The sequence below is a fragment of the Lottia gigantea genome, assembly GCF_000327385.1.
Source record: "Lottia gigantea unplaced genomic scaffold LOTGIsca_3, whole genome shotgun sequence".
Classification (NCBI taxonomy): Eukaryota; Metazoa; Mollusca; class Gastropoda; family Lottiidae; genus Lottia; species Lottia gigantea.
In genome coordinates this window covers 923,221-936,111 of record NW_008708986.1, presented here as the reverse complement: position 1 = coordinate 936,111, position 12,891 = coordinate 923,221, and the positions used below count along the sequence as shown (strand labels likewise).

Genomic DNA, 12,891 nt, shown 5'->3' with positions numbered 1-12,891 from the left:
GATAACTGACACTGGGTTTCTAACCCAAAATGTTGTTACAGCAGCTATATTCAAATATGAAACTAATACTTGAGTCAAGTTGATATGCAAAAACATAAAATTGAAACTGAGTAAAAAATTAAACTACTATTCGATGTTTAAATAATAATATTTTGCAATTGGTTATATGAATTTTATATAAATATTCATATCAAAATCTCAATATTGTCTTAGTTGTCTTGTGTTGGCTTATTTTGAAAGTAAATGTATTTGTAAATATTTTGAAATGATTCATCATTAGTGTATGTATGGCAGTTACATCTTTTTGAAAACATTTTCTAGTATCCACATAGTTCAAGTTTTATCAAGACTGTACAATTTTGCCATTCAAACCCTTTATTTATAAGCAATTAAGAACATTTTCAAACAAGAATTGATTTCATGTCACAATAAAGGGAACTTTATTTGGTTATCTGTTCAAATATAGAATCTCTGCATAGAGCAAATCTAGGAAGCAAATTTGCCATATTCATGGGCATCTTGAAGTTCCAACCATGATATGGTATAACAAAACTAACAAAAAAACATTATACAATAACAATATTATACAGGATTATTATTTGATTTAAATTATTGAGCAATGCTCATTAACAATAATTATCACAATTGGAATTCATTGTTTTTTTTTTGCAACTTTTTTGGAAGCAAATATCTCAATAGAGTCACACTTCTATTATAGCAAAATGAAACACAAATATTTCTACTTTTACTATGTAAATATTTGTCACAAAGCAAAATTTCAAATGCAAAAATCACACTCCAAGAGAAAACCTTCAAAACGATTTGTCCTTTAATGAAAGTCTGTGTCTTTCATGTTATTGAAATTATATTTCTACACAACGGTGGTTCCTGGGGAATTTTTGAAGAATAAATTATCAATATCGTCACATAGTTCGTAAGCGTTGGCTATCGTGTAGCTTCCCGATGTTGTCGTAGATCCACCATCTTCATTAATAGATTCTGATATACTATTATTATAAATGTCACTATAAGGGCCGGAAGGAAATGTATGTTTCCCTCTAGGTGGAGGTGGTGGAGGATATCCACGCTCTCCCATAGAGTTTTTAGAATTGCGGAAACTATTTGCGATATTCCTCGAAACATTGTCTCTGGGATTATGTGGATTATGTCCGTTGTGTAGATAAGTCATTGGTGTCCGTTGATTGGTCATTGGAAGTTGTTGATGATTTTTGTTATTTTCCGAAAATCGAACTCTTTTGCTTCCATTGTTGTAAGGTGAGCTGAATGGTCGTTGGTCTTCTGAAAAATAAAGAAAAGAAAATTGAATTTCAAGCAAAATTACATATTCTAACTTTTCTTATCGTTGAAATGTCATTATTGCTTCCCTTTCCTAATACCAGTTTACAAGGATATCTTGGATTTATCTTAATAGCTCTTGATTGGGATTTTAAGGAAACAATAAAATATCAATCAATATGACTATCATTCTCCATAATCCTGTTTTAATCCGGATCATGGTGTATTTATGCATATCATTATCCAGGAAATGCAGATTTGATTCTGATTATGTTTATTCTTCAGATCAGATATATTTTATTACACAGGCGAGCTGCCTTAATTAACTATTGGGAATTAGAAGAAGAGATTGGTATTTGATTTCTGCAGAATTTAAGACGACACATGCCTTCATCTGTGTTTGTTTTATTAAATTCCTGGATTCTAATTTGCAGGAACATTAAAGAAATGGCAACAATATCCAAAAACCATTTGACATTCTTGACGGCAATTAAATCTTAAAGCAATCAATAAGATGAATCAGAGAAACAATATTTTTAACTTCTCTTAATATTCCTCCATTTTATTACATTTTCTGCGATACTATTATTTTCTTGCTTCGAGGTTGTTACTTGGGTCAGTGAATAACAATGGTTGACGAGGGAAAAGCAATTTATTAGATTTCGGACAGTGTGGACAAGTGTGGGAAATCTAATATTTTGATTAAGTTGCTGATATTGGAATGTGATCAACTATATCAGATTTTCATCAAACAAACTAGGAGAATCTTTCTGTCTTCTTTGTCAAGTGATATGTTTAATGGAATAACCATTCTAAGAGCTTGTAGGTGTGAAATCACATTATTCTGTTAGATTCTTAGATTAATGAATTAATTTGTGGATGACCTGGTAGATTCCTGCTCATTTATTTTTCTTATAATAATCACAATGTAAATACTAATATACCAGAGGAAATTTTGTTCTATAAGTATACCTAAAAAATATCTTTGATTATTATATTATTTGTGATATGCTGATATAGTGTTGATTGAATATAAAAGGGTTTATTGCAAATATATTATAATTCATTACAAACCAGTCGCGTCATGTCAATTTGAAAGAAATAAAATTTGAAGTAGTTGGGGTAATATTAGCTTTAGTCTAATGTATTGTATTACATGCCTGTCAGGTACAGCTTGGTATAGAAAACACCCTAATAGAAAGGTTAAGATTGTCATTTCCTGTCATCATAATACACTTACATCATTTTAATAGTACCTTGAAATAATATCTAGCTTAGAACAATCACCAGTTAACTCCCCTTGATGTCAACTAAAAAGCTCATTAAGTTATACTAATATGATTTGACAATTGCTGCAGGCTAGACATATTATGGTATGTTATTTCCTACATGCGTACACATCCAACGTGTCATTTTACAAATCAACTTTGACAAAATAATGTAGCCATATATCTAGCCTACAGCTGGATTGTTCATAAAAATCGGCAAGGATATTTTTTAAATCATAACTAGGGCCAGAAAGAAATTGAGGCCGATGGTGATTATTGGAACGGAAGAAAACTAATATTAAATGTACATTGTTGCGATTATATTTTTAACAGCTTATGACAAAGCTAATCTTGTAATATTCAGTAATAAAACATTCACCCTCAAGTCAAAATGTCTTGCTTTTTATCGATCTCATTTCTTTTATGTTCTGACAAAGATGCATCTATGTTGATGACATAAAGAGGAAAATAAGTGAAATTGTTTAATTTGCAATTGGTAACATGATTATAATCCATCATATAACAATATTGTGTCAATCTCGATGTCAACTGTCATTTGTCATACATGCTCTAAAAAATTGGCCTTTATTGACGCAAATTATACATATAACTGAAAGCGATATATGAAAAAATTTCCTTAAAGTGATTATTCAATTGATGATGGCGGCTAAGTGTGCTTCAGGTAATTGCATACTATATGAGTGAATCTTGTGACAATTTAAAGTGAATTCTTTCTTAAAAAGTCTTAAAATTGGTTGTCGTAACTACAAATGTTGGCTCGTCAAGAAGGATTGGATTAATATTCTCTTTGAAGATTTTAATCATCATATTTGTTATCTCTAAAGTCAAATAACTAGATATAAATTGTGATAAAATGTCTGAAATTATTTCAAATAAATTAAATATTATGTCATTGACTGTAATTCCATTATAAGAACACTACTTGAGACTCTAATAAAATAGCCATATTGAATTTGTAAATTAATTAACAATCAACCAAGCTGAAAATTCAACAAATTGATTCCCCTTGAAGGCATGAGAGGACAAAATGGCTGATAATGTAGTGTTTGATGGGACTGTTTGAACGAGGACAGATTATGAGGGTGACAGGTCTAAGGTATGAGGTAACGTAGGTACTTGATGTTACTGGTGGGATGGTCATCAGATAATAAGTTACATCCAATCAACCAGCACTAATATGACACGAGTTTATTTTTTCAACTATTATCTATTAAAATCGCCTTTGGCAACACTCAAGGGAGATAATTCTAACAATTCCAGATATTGAAGAGTTTCATTTTAATACTATTCACACTATAGGTCAGTACTTGAAGATATGAAGATGAAAGGGAGCAAGAAAAGTTGTGTATTCAATTGCGTAATATTACATGTCAAGTGTACAAGTACAATGGGTAATAATGAGAATGTTTTGTATCAATATTTAACAAGATTTTAGTTGAAGTAGATAACTGATTCACTAGTAAAACCCTTCAATTCATTTCTTACGCAAAGTGTCAAATCATCAGGTTTATAATGATGTCATTATTGGTAAATTTGATCGTACAATGGCTTGTTGCCTTGGGGCCATTCTAATAGATATTTCTCAAGCCATAATGATTACAGTAATGAGCCTATGATATTTTAAATATAATCTATATAACTAAAGGGTATTGTGTATTTTAAAAGGCAGGTGTCTGCACAAATTAGGCAAATTTCTTGCATCAATTTACATAGCGTTAATCTGTTTATGGTGAAAAAACAAATTGCAAGATTTTATTCTTGACAAATTTAAAACTTGCATCAGAATCTGGCAGGAAACACTATTATGCAGGTTTTTTGAAATTCTATATGAAAATAAAACATTATTGCATCCAAAAATATGATATAATTTTGCCTATAGGCAAGGTAAAGTAAGCCATCTTAGAAAGCTAATGAAGCTATCTTATTTTAAATATAATCTTTAAAAAGCTCTAGGCTAGACTTTGGTTTAATGTACAATATTATTACAGTTGAACACAACTTTTATCTGATAGTTTTCATATTGAGTGGAGGAACCACTTGAGTTTAACCAGCCTGTATCAGAGTGCAGGTGTAGGGTGAACCAGGGGAGAAATACAAGTGTTTAAATACCTCAAGATGTATTTTCACATCAAATATTTTCATTTGATTGAGACTTTTTCAAGAGCATTATGATTTTTATTATAATATTGTATAATAGATAAGTAAACTCCATGAGGCTGAATTTGGTTTGTGTTCTTGTGTTTTGGGTATATTGGAGTTAAATGTTGAATGGCTGAGGTGGCAATATTTTCAGATCAACACTGCACACTTTGCCCATTAATGTTTATCTGATTTGATCTTGACAAGAGATTTCAATGTTAAACAGGTCAAATATCTTCTATATTGAGGTCATTGTTCTACAGTTGCAATTAGGATGCATCCTCAATTTGAGCAGTATTAAAAACTCTTCTTAATTTAATGTATCAAATATATATAAGATACTAGCTGGATGAAAATGATGGAAGTGGTGCTTAAATTGATCATTATGACAACTTGATTCAATCCACCATCCTGTTAATTTATGATGTTAAATGGAAAGGACCAATACATACCTGGATCACTGTGATATATTTTACTATCCTCTTCACTAGTACCACGACCACTATCTCTCTCACTAACTTCTGTACCACCAGATAGTTGACTGGTTGAATCTTCTGGTATCTTTGTTAAAGTCTGAAAATGTATAGAGGAAGGGATGTAGAAAATATACAGTATAAAATCTTCCAAAATACACCAGAAATTATCTAACTCTGAGTTGTATCAGATATCAGAGTTTTATCTCATGAACTGTTTCTAAATATTGTTTAGTGTGATTTTCAATTCATGAAGTTTTGTTTTGTCAATATTTCTACTGCACAATTTATTTTCTAAAGAATTTAACAAATACAATGGCCTTAATGTGCCTTTTGGCTCACAATGAAATAATCAAAGTATATCATATTGAAATGTGCAAATTCATCAAGAAGTATGAGTTTCCTGAATGAAACTGATGCCAGACATTGTGTAGGAAACACATGTACTACACAACTTTTATTCATTTGTATTTTCAAAATGTTAAACCTTTCTGAGATACCAAAATTTTGAGGAAAAAACATCAATAACTGTTAAAAGAGTTGCAGACATGGATGAAAAATATAACGAAGAAGGAAGATTGAAGCAGACACAGATGGGTCGTATAATGTACAAGGGGGTAATAAGTTTCCTTGTCATCTGTTGACAATCAACAATATCAGATAATCATGTCCCTTGTGTAAAGGTTAAGGAATGGAAGTCATTGTTGCAAGGATGTAGGAATTTGTGGCGAATAGTCGAGACTTCATCAGTATTTCTGAGTTCACATAACTGACAGAGAATATGATGATAATACATAATTCTTTGATTATTCTCCGTTTTGGTTACGTCACCACATGATAGGATGGCCTGAGAGGAAAACTTTTGTTATCTCTTTGTTTGTTTTCAGATTCTCTTACCAAATGTCAAAATTTCTTAGAAAAATTAATAAAGTGTCTTTGTGCCAAATAAAAACAACAGATTTCCTTTATTTTATTATAACCAAGAGGTAACTGTATATCTAGATCATTCATAAAGAATGGTGTCTGCTCGCCAAATTGTACAGGTTACCACAGAGTCTCGTCTAATGAGGTACCAAGGGAGAAGAAAGGTATCTCATTTCTGAATTTTATCCAAGAAACCAAATGATCTGTTATCATTGATTTCATAGCATAAAAATAGAGATTTTGCAGAAACTGAGAAAAATGTGCCCACAAGCTACTCTTTTGTTCTATTAAACAGAATTAAAGTGTCATATCACCTTCAGGATTTCAACACAATAAGACTTTGTGATAGATATATGACACATTTTTAATGTGTTTTGTGGAACTCAAAGTTTGTTATACGTTAAAACATACCTGATCCTGTAACCAGATGTGTATATTACTTGGACTTCTATAAGGATCTTCAACAGGCTCAGTGGTAGGAGATTGTCTTGCTTTTAATGATTGGGATGATCCACTTCTACTGGAAGGCTGAAATACAAGTTGCAAATTTGCAAACAACATTCTTTTAAAACCAATCACATGAATGTTTAAGTATTTTAAAAACAGCAATGGCATGTAACAGAATGCTCTAAAAACCATTGTGTAGTGAATCAGAACCCGTTCAGTAAAGCCTATCACAATAGAGACAGACATCAAATGATATCCCTTACTGTAATAATTAATGCATTTCTCATACACCATATGTCATTTAAAAACAATAACATATTCTTAGAGAAATTTCTATTATTTATCAACTCATTGTACATAAAGTAAAAAGGATGTGGACTGGATATGTTTATTATCAATTTCTTGCAGTGTTAAAATGATGGACTGTTAAATTAACTTTCACAAAATATTTTGCTTCAGTTTTTTTCAAGAATTTTAATGTGAAAGTCCCACTCCAGGTACTAGATTGATTCTGATGTTAAGTTACTATGTCATACTTGACTAACTGATATAATTGTACCAAATACTAAAATATTTATGTGTATTTGACTATGTTTTGTGAGAAAGATGAAAGCACTGTCATCAATAATCATTTCTTATATGAAAAAAACATGTGCATTATTTGTCAATTATTGTCAATGTATGTGCAATGAGTGTGAATTTATCCCCATTCTGATGTTCAATTGTCAACAGAATTCTAAGTATGTTAATTATATTAATTATAAATGACTTTGTACTGTCAGAAAATTCAGCTTAATCATCAAAAACTTTCATCAAGTCTGTTCTTTTTTTCATTTATAAGGATAAGAACTCCAAGTAAAAAGAATGTATCCTAGAGATTTTTCTATGTCTAACCATAAATGTGGTTAGTCAAAATAGTAAACTTTTTGTTTTTTGTGGATTTAATCTCCATTGTTATTTGCTGTTTTTCTTGTAAATCAATATTTAAACATGTGTCATTAGCTTCTTTAATTTAACAATACATTTTTCTTGGGAATTTCAACGAGGGATTTATTGGAAATAAAAATCAACTACATTCTACATTATTTGATGATTACATCACACGAATTTGATGAGTAGATTTAGAAATGGTAAAATTGAAAGATACATTCACTTGTTAATACTCCTTATCAGATATAGTCAGTAATGTTACATGCTGCAGCAAATATTCAATATGGCTAATCACTAGTTAAATACAGACAATTCTAGCGCCAAGTTCTAGCGGTGTGTTAAAACGAAAAGGATCAACATTCTTCACACTTTTAATCTGGTCAAGTTTGCCGTCAAATTACCAACATGTAACTTTTCCTGACTTTAAACATTTAAAATCTTGTGAAAGGAACGCAGAAATGTACATAATATCGCCATGGTAATACATGTAAACCTTTGACCACAGGCGTTATGTACAAAAAGATGACCACGTAAACATTGTACGCATCTTTTGTATTCTTTTGTGAAGACTGTGACAACAAGACACACTTTCATCACACGCCGAGTCGAAATCTTCAGACGGGTTAAACATGTTATGAAGAGTTTCTAGACCAATTACGAAAAGTTAACTCAACCAACTCGAACACGTTTTAGTAAATAGTTTGTTAGTTTTACAATTGTTGTCTGTTATCAAGATTAATTTGTACAGAAAGACGATGGCATCAGACCACAAATAAAATATTAGGAACGTGCGATTGATTTTCTCACCACCCAGATCACGATTGTAGCTGAAATGTTCAGATTATTTTGTGACTTTGATAATGAATTTCATACATTTATGATTCAGACAAATGTCATGACGTCTATTTTTTTCAAAAGAATGCTGGGTAAATATTGTAACGTAAAGGATTTAGAAGTCCTGTTGGTGTTGTACAAATTAATTATGAGAACTACAAATCTTAAATCAACAAAGTTTGATTCAAGTTATGATCTAAAGGTGTCAACACAACTCATTGAAATAATGTTGAACCACCCATTTTTAATAATTCAATGATCAGTTATGAATTTTATTGAAAGAATATTTCAGCTTTGCGTCTGCCTCATTTCTCATATTGGTACAATACATGTTAAATAAAGACAGTCTCAAAGCTAGAAATAATAAAATAAACAGCTTTTATTGTCAGCTATTTCAAGTGTTGGTTTTTTAAAAATTTGCATCATAAAATACTTTGATGCAGATGTGAATATTTTAAGCTGGTATAATGGGAATAAAGTGTGAACTCTGAATAGCATTTGAATTTAAATAGAATTTGTGGGATGGATTGAGACTTACTGTTTTGCTGTGTTTATTGAACAAATAATTCAGGTGGGAATTCAAAAAATGCATCAAGTGTCTTAAACTGTCAACAAAGGATAACTTATTCCATGGAGATATGGTTTGAAAAAAAATTGGTCAAATTAATAAATAGTTTTTCAGAACCTTATGTATTCAAATGGGATTTGCCTTTCAAAAGACAGAAAAAATATACTTGGTTCGAAACGATGGCTACCTACATTCAGTGTCTGATTATTATCTCTAAGAAATCTAGGTTAGGAAGGTAAAATTATCATTAAAGTGTTTACAATCAGCAGGATAGTGACCGTTTCAAAACATACTTTGTAAATTTATATATTTGTATTTTTCGTTTAGAAAGTTGGACAAACATCATAACATTTTCTATCATCTCTGTAACAACTCAGAAGGTGGCCAGAATATTATGGTTTTTACGTCTGGTAAAAGGTGAATGAATAGTCTTTGATTTTCAAGGCGTAACAGTTGTGGTCTGAAGCAAAAAGTGAGGTCTGTAGTAAATCTTATCAGAACCCAAAATATTATGATTATCATTCTTTAGAAGTGAATCAAGTTGAAATAAGATCTGTAATTCTAGGAATAAAACCACATGTTAAGCTTGTATCGAATTGTAAATAATTGTTTTCTACGTGTAAAAATAACAAACCATAAATGATGGATGATTGCAGGAAAATTCATTAAAATGTTCTCAGTGATTCTATACCTTTTGTTTGTTATTTGTAGATATTTTTGTATCGTTTGGGGTGACTGACCCCATCTAGATGTATAGAGATTATTTTGGGATTATGGGTGGGTGCGTTATTACTTATCATGCTGTTGAAGTTAGAAACAATGCATGTCAAAAAAAACATGAAATTAGTGATGGGTCTCTTCATCAATGGGCAATCAAACGTGAAAATCTGCTGGTACAAAGTAACTTTGTAATAAAAAAAATAGATTCTTACCTTCAAAAGACTCTGTTCCATAGGTGGGTAGGGTAAGGACTGTGTACTGCCATCAGACGAAACACTATTCTCTCTTAAAGTATAAACTCTTTCAGGTTTCAGTTGTTTTTCAGAATCATAATCATGTCCCTCTGAAGTAGAGTAGGTACTCTCAGAAGCAGGACTATCATAGCGTACTATGGTGTTTTTGGCAGCAGCTTTCTTTTTTCTATTTCTATCAATTCTACACACTATTAGAATGACTATGATAATTGCTAGAGCTAAAACCAATGTTACAATAACAATAGTTAAAACAATAGCAGTATTATCCTTGTCATCTTTCACTTCTTGAGGAATTTTACTCTGATAAGTAGCCAGACTTCCGTTTCCAACAGTAACCACCATGTTTAGCTCCGAGTAAGTGATTTTAGGCTCTTCACCATTGTCTTGAACAGCAATCATCAAACGATACTCCATGGAATCTTCCAGACTTAGTGTTCGCGAGATAACAATTTCTCCTGAACGAGGATTCATGAAGAAAACCTTGTTCTTGTTACCTTGTTGAATGTTGTACGTCAGTTCCCCATTGTCATCAATGTCAAGGTCATGAGCTTCAATAATAGCAGCTATTGTTCCAGCAGGTTTAGTATATGGAACATAGATGGTGTTATTATTAGCGTTGGGATAATTAATAATTGGGTTATTGTCATTTTCATCCAAGATATAAATCGTAACCTCAGTATCATCTTTAAAATTACGGTTTCCAGCATCTTCAACGTGTATTGACATTTCAAACTTACTTTCTTTCTCACGATTGAAAACTTTGGCAGTTCTGATCAATCCAGTCGTAGAATCAATAGAAAAATAATCCTCAACTCTTGGATTTCCAGTTAAAGTAAATAATAATTTTGAATTAGCGTCACTGTCTAAGTCAGTAACATTTAACATGCTAATACTTGTTCCAATTGGTTTATTTTCCAACACAGAATAACTGAAATGAGGCTGACTGAACTTCGGAGCATTGTCATTCTCATCTCCAATTAGCACTAGAACATTGACAGTTGAAGTTAAAGGTGGATTTCCAAAATCTTTAGCTCGAACTTTAAATGTAGCACTTTTAGTTATTTCTCGATCAAATATTTTATTAGCCTTGACCAATCCAGTGTTGGATTCTAATGAAAATAACATGTCTGGATCATCAAGTTTTTCGTACGAAACTTTAGCGTTTAATCCACTGTCTTTGTCATCTGCAGAAATTTTAAAAACTGTGTCACCAACATTGTTGTTTTCCATGAAGGTCAAGATATATTCAGGATTCTGGAAGACTGGGCGATTGTCATTGACATCACTGACGGTCAGGGTAAAACTAGATGAACCATATTTCACTGGGACACCTTCATCATGACATGTTACATTGATCAAGTGTTTAGCTGATTTTTCAAAATCCAGAGATTCCTTCAAAACTATTTTATAGTTGTAAGAACTATCAGAAAATTTATTGAGTAAAAAATGTCCATCTGGAATATTACATGAGATGGCACCATTAGATCCAGCATCATTGTCAGACACAGACACATGAGCTATGAAGCTTCCGATATCAGCATCTTCCAGCAACTGGGTGCCACTGGGAGGAAGGTTAATGTTGACTGTTGGACCATTGTCATTGACATCCTCTATGAATATTTTGACTTCTGCTTGATCTTTTTTGGATGGTGTTCCTTTATCATCAACCTGCACAAAAAATCTAAACAAATTTTCACTTTCATAATCAAACTGTTTGATAGGAATTACGTCGCCAGTAGCCTCATCAATTTTGATATACTCCTTAATGCTAGCAGGAGTTCTACTGGTGAATGAATAAGAAAGTTCGCTGTTTACTCCCGAGTCGGAATCAGTTGCCACCAAACGTAAAATAGGTGCAAATAGTGGAACACTTTCCTTCACAGTTTCTTCAAACAGTTTACTAACAAATTGTGGTGGATTGTCATTTACATCCTGAACAAAGATTTGAATTCTGGCAGTTCCAGTTTTAGGAGGAGTACCACCATCTTTAGCAATAATTTCCACATTGAATGTACTTTTAGTTTCACGATCCAATTGATGCTTGACAATAAGTCCCAGATCAGCTTGGCCATCTTGGTTATTCATGACATTCAATTCAAACATACCATTATCAGGAACAAGTTCATAGGATTGGACAGTATTTAATCCAACATCAGGATCTCTGGCACCATCCAAGAGAATTTCCTGACTTTCATCAACTGATTCTGCAAGGGTGATATTGACTTCTGTTTCTTGGAATGTGGGTGTGTTGTCATTGATATCCTCAAGAATAATAAAAACTTGTATGGCCAATTTTAAATCTTTGGTGACATCTACGATTTGATAGACACCAACATCAATTTTCAGCTCACAATTGATACGATTTCCACATATTTCTTCCCTGTCTAATTTTCCGATGGCAGTTATACTACTTTTCAGTCTGTCAACGGCAAATTTTGCTTTTTCTCCATCAGCTTGTCCAAGTATTGCATATTCCAAACTTTCATATTCTTCCGTAGTGTAATTTTCATAGAGTTTGGCATCACGATTGATCGTTCCAACAAAAGTATTTGGGTCTTCTTCTTTAATTCTATAAGTTAATTGAATTCCACTAGAAATATGCACTGTTGCCAATGTCATTAAAATTATCACATTAAGAGCTGCCATTTCTAGAGATCTTTGCATCTTATCACAAAAAAGATCATAAATTCACAAAATACATTATTCACCTCAGAGTTTATGATTCACTTTTCAACACACGTTAACTAGATAGACGAAATATCCACTTCAATCCTTCACAACAGTTAATCCAAATAACAAAAATGTCAAAACTATTTAGGGCTGATAATATTATCTAGTTACTATCATTAAAAATATCTGTAAAATTTCTCCAGTTATCTCTAAACCTTGTTCACTGCATCAGATCTAGTTGCACAACTGTCAAAATGTGAAGTGGTTTCTGCTTTAACTAATGACATCTGCCACTAATGATGGTTGGTCGTCTGCTAGCCTCTGGTCAGTTTGCCTCAAGGACCTGA

The 12,891-nt window shown here is 32.0% G+C and overlaps 2 protein-coding genes across 2 annotated transcripts; both read right to left on the bottom strand.

Annotated features, from left to right (window-relative positions):
• Window positions 1-871: 871 nt before the first annotated feature.
• LOTGIDRAFT_153156 (hypothetical protein) lies at window positions 872-5,297 on the bottom strand (the record flags this gene model as incomplete). Its single annotated transcript, XM_009057086.1, has 2 exons — window positions 872-1,299; window positions 5,177-5,297. Coding segments are annotated over 2 exons (549 nt in total), but the record flags the coding sequence as incomplete, so codon positions are not given.
• Window positions 5,298-10,249: 4,952 nt separating this feature from the next.
• On the bottom strand, window positions 10,250-12,148 carry LOTGIDRAFT_71703 (hypothetical protein; the record flags this gene model as incomplete). Its single annotated transcript, XM_009057020.1, has 1 exon — window positions 10,250-12,148. A coding segment is annotated over one exon (1,899 nt), but the record flags the coding sequence as incomplete, so codon positions are not given.
• Between the last annotated feature and the right edge of the window lie 743 nt (window positions 12,149-12,891).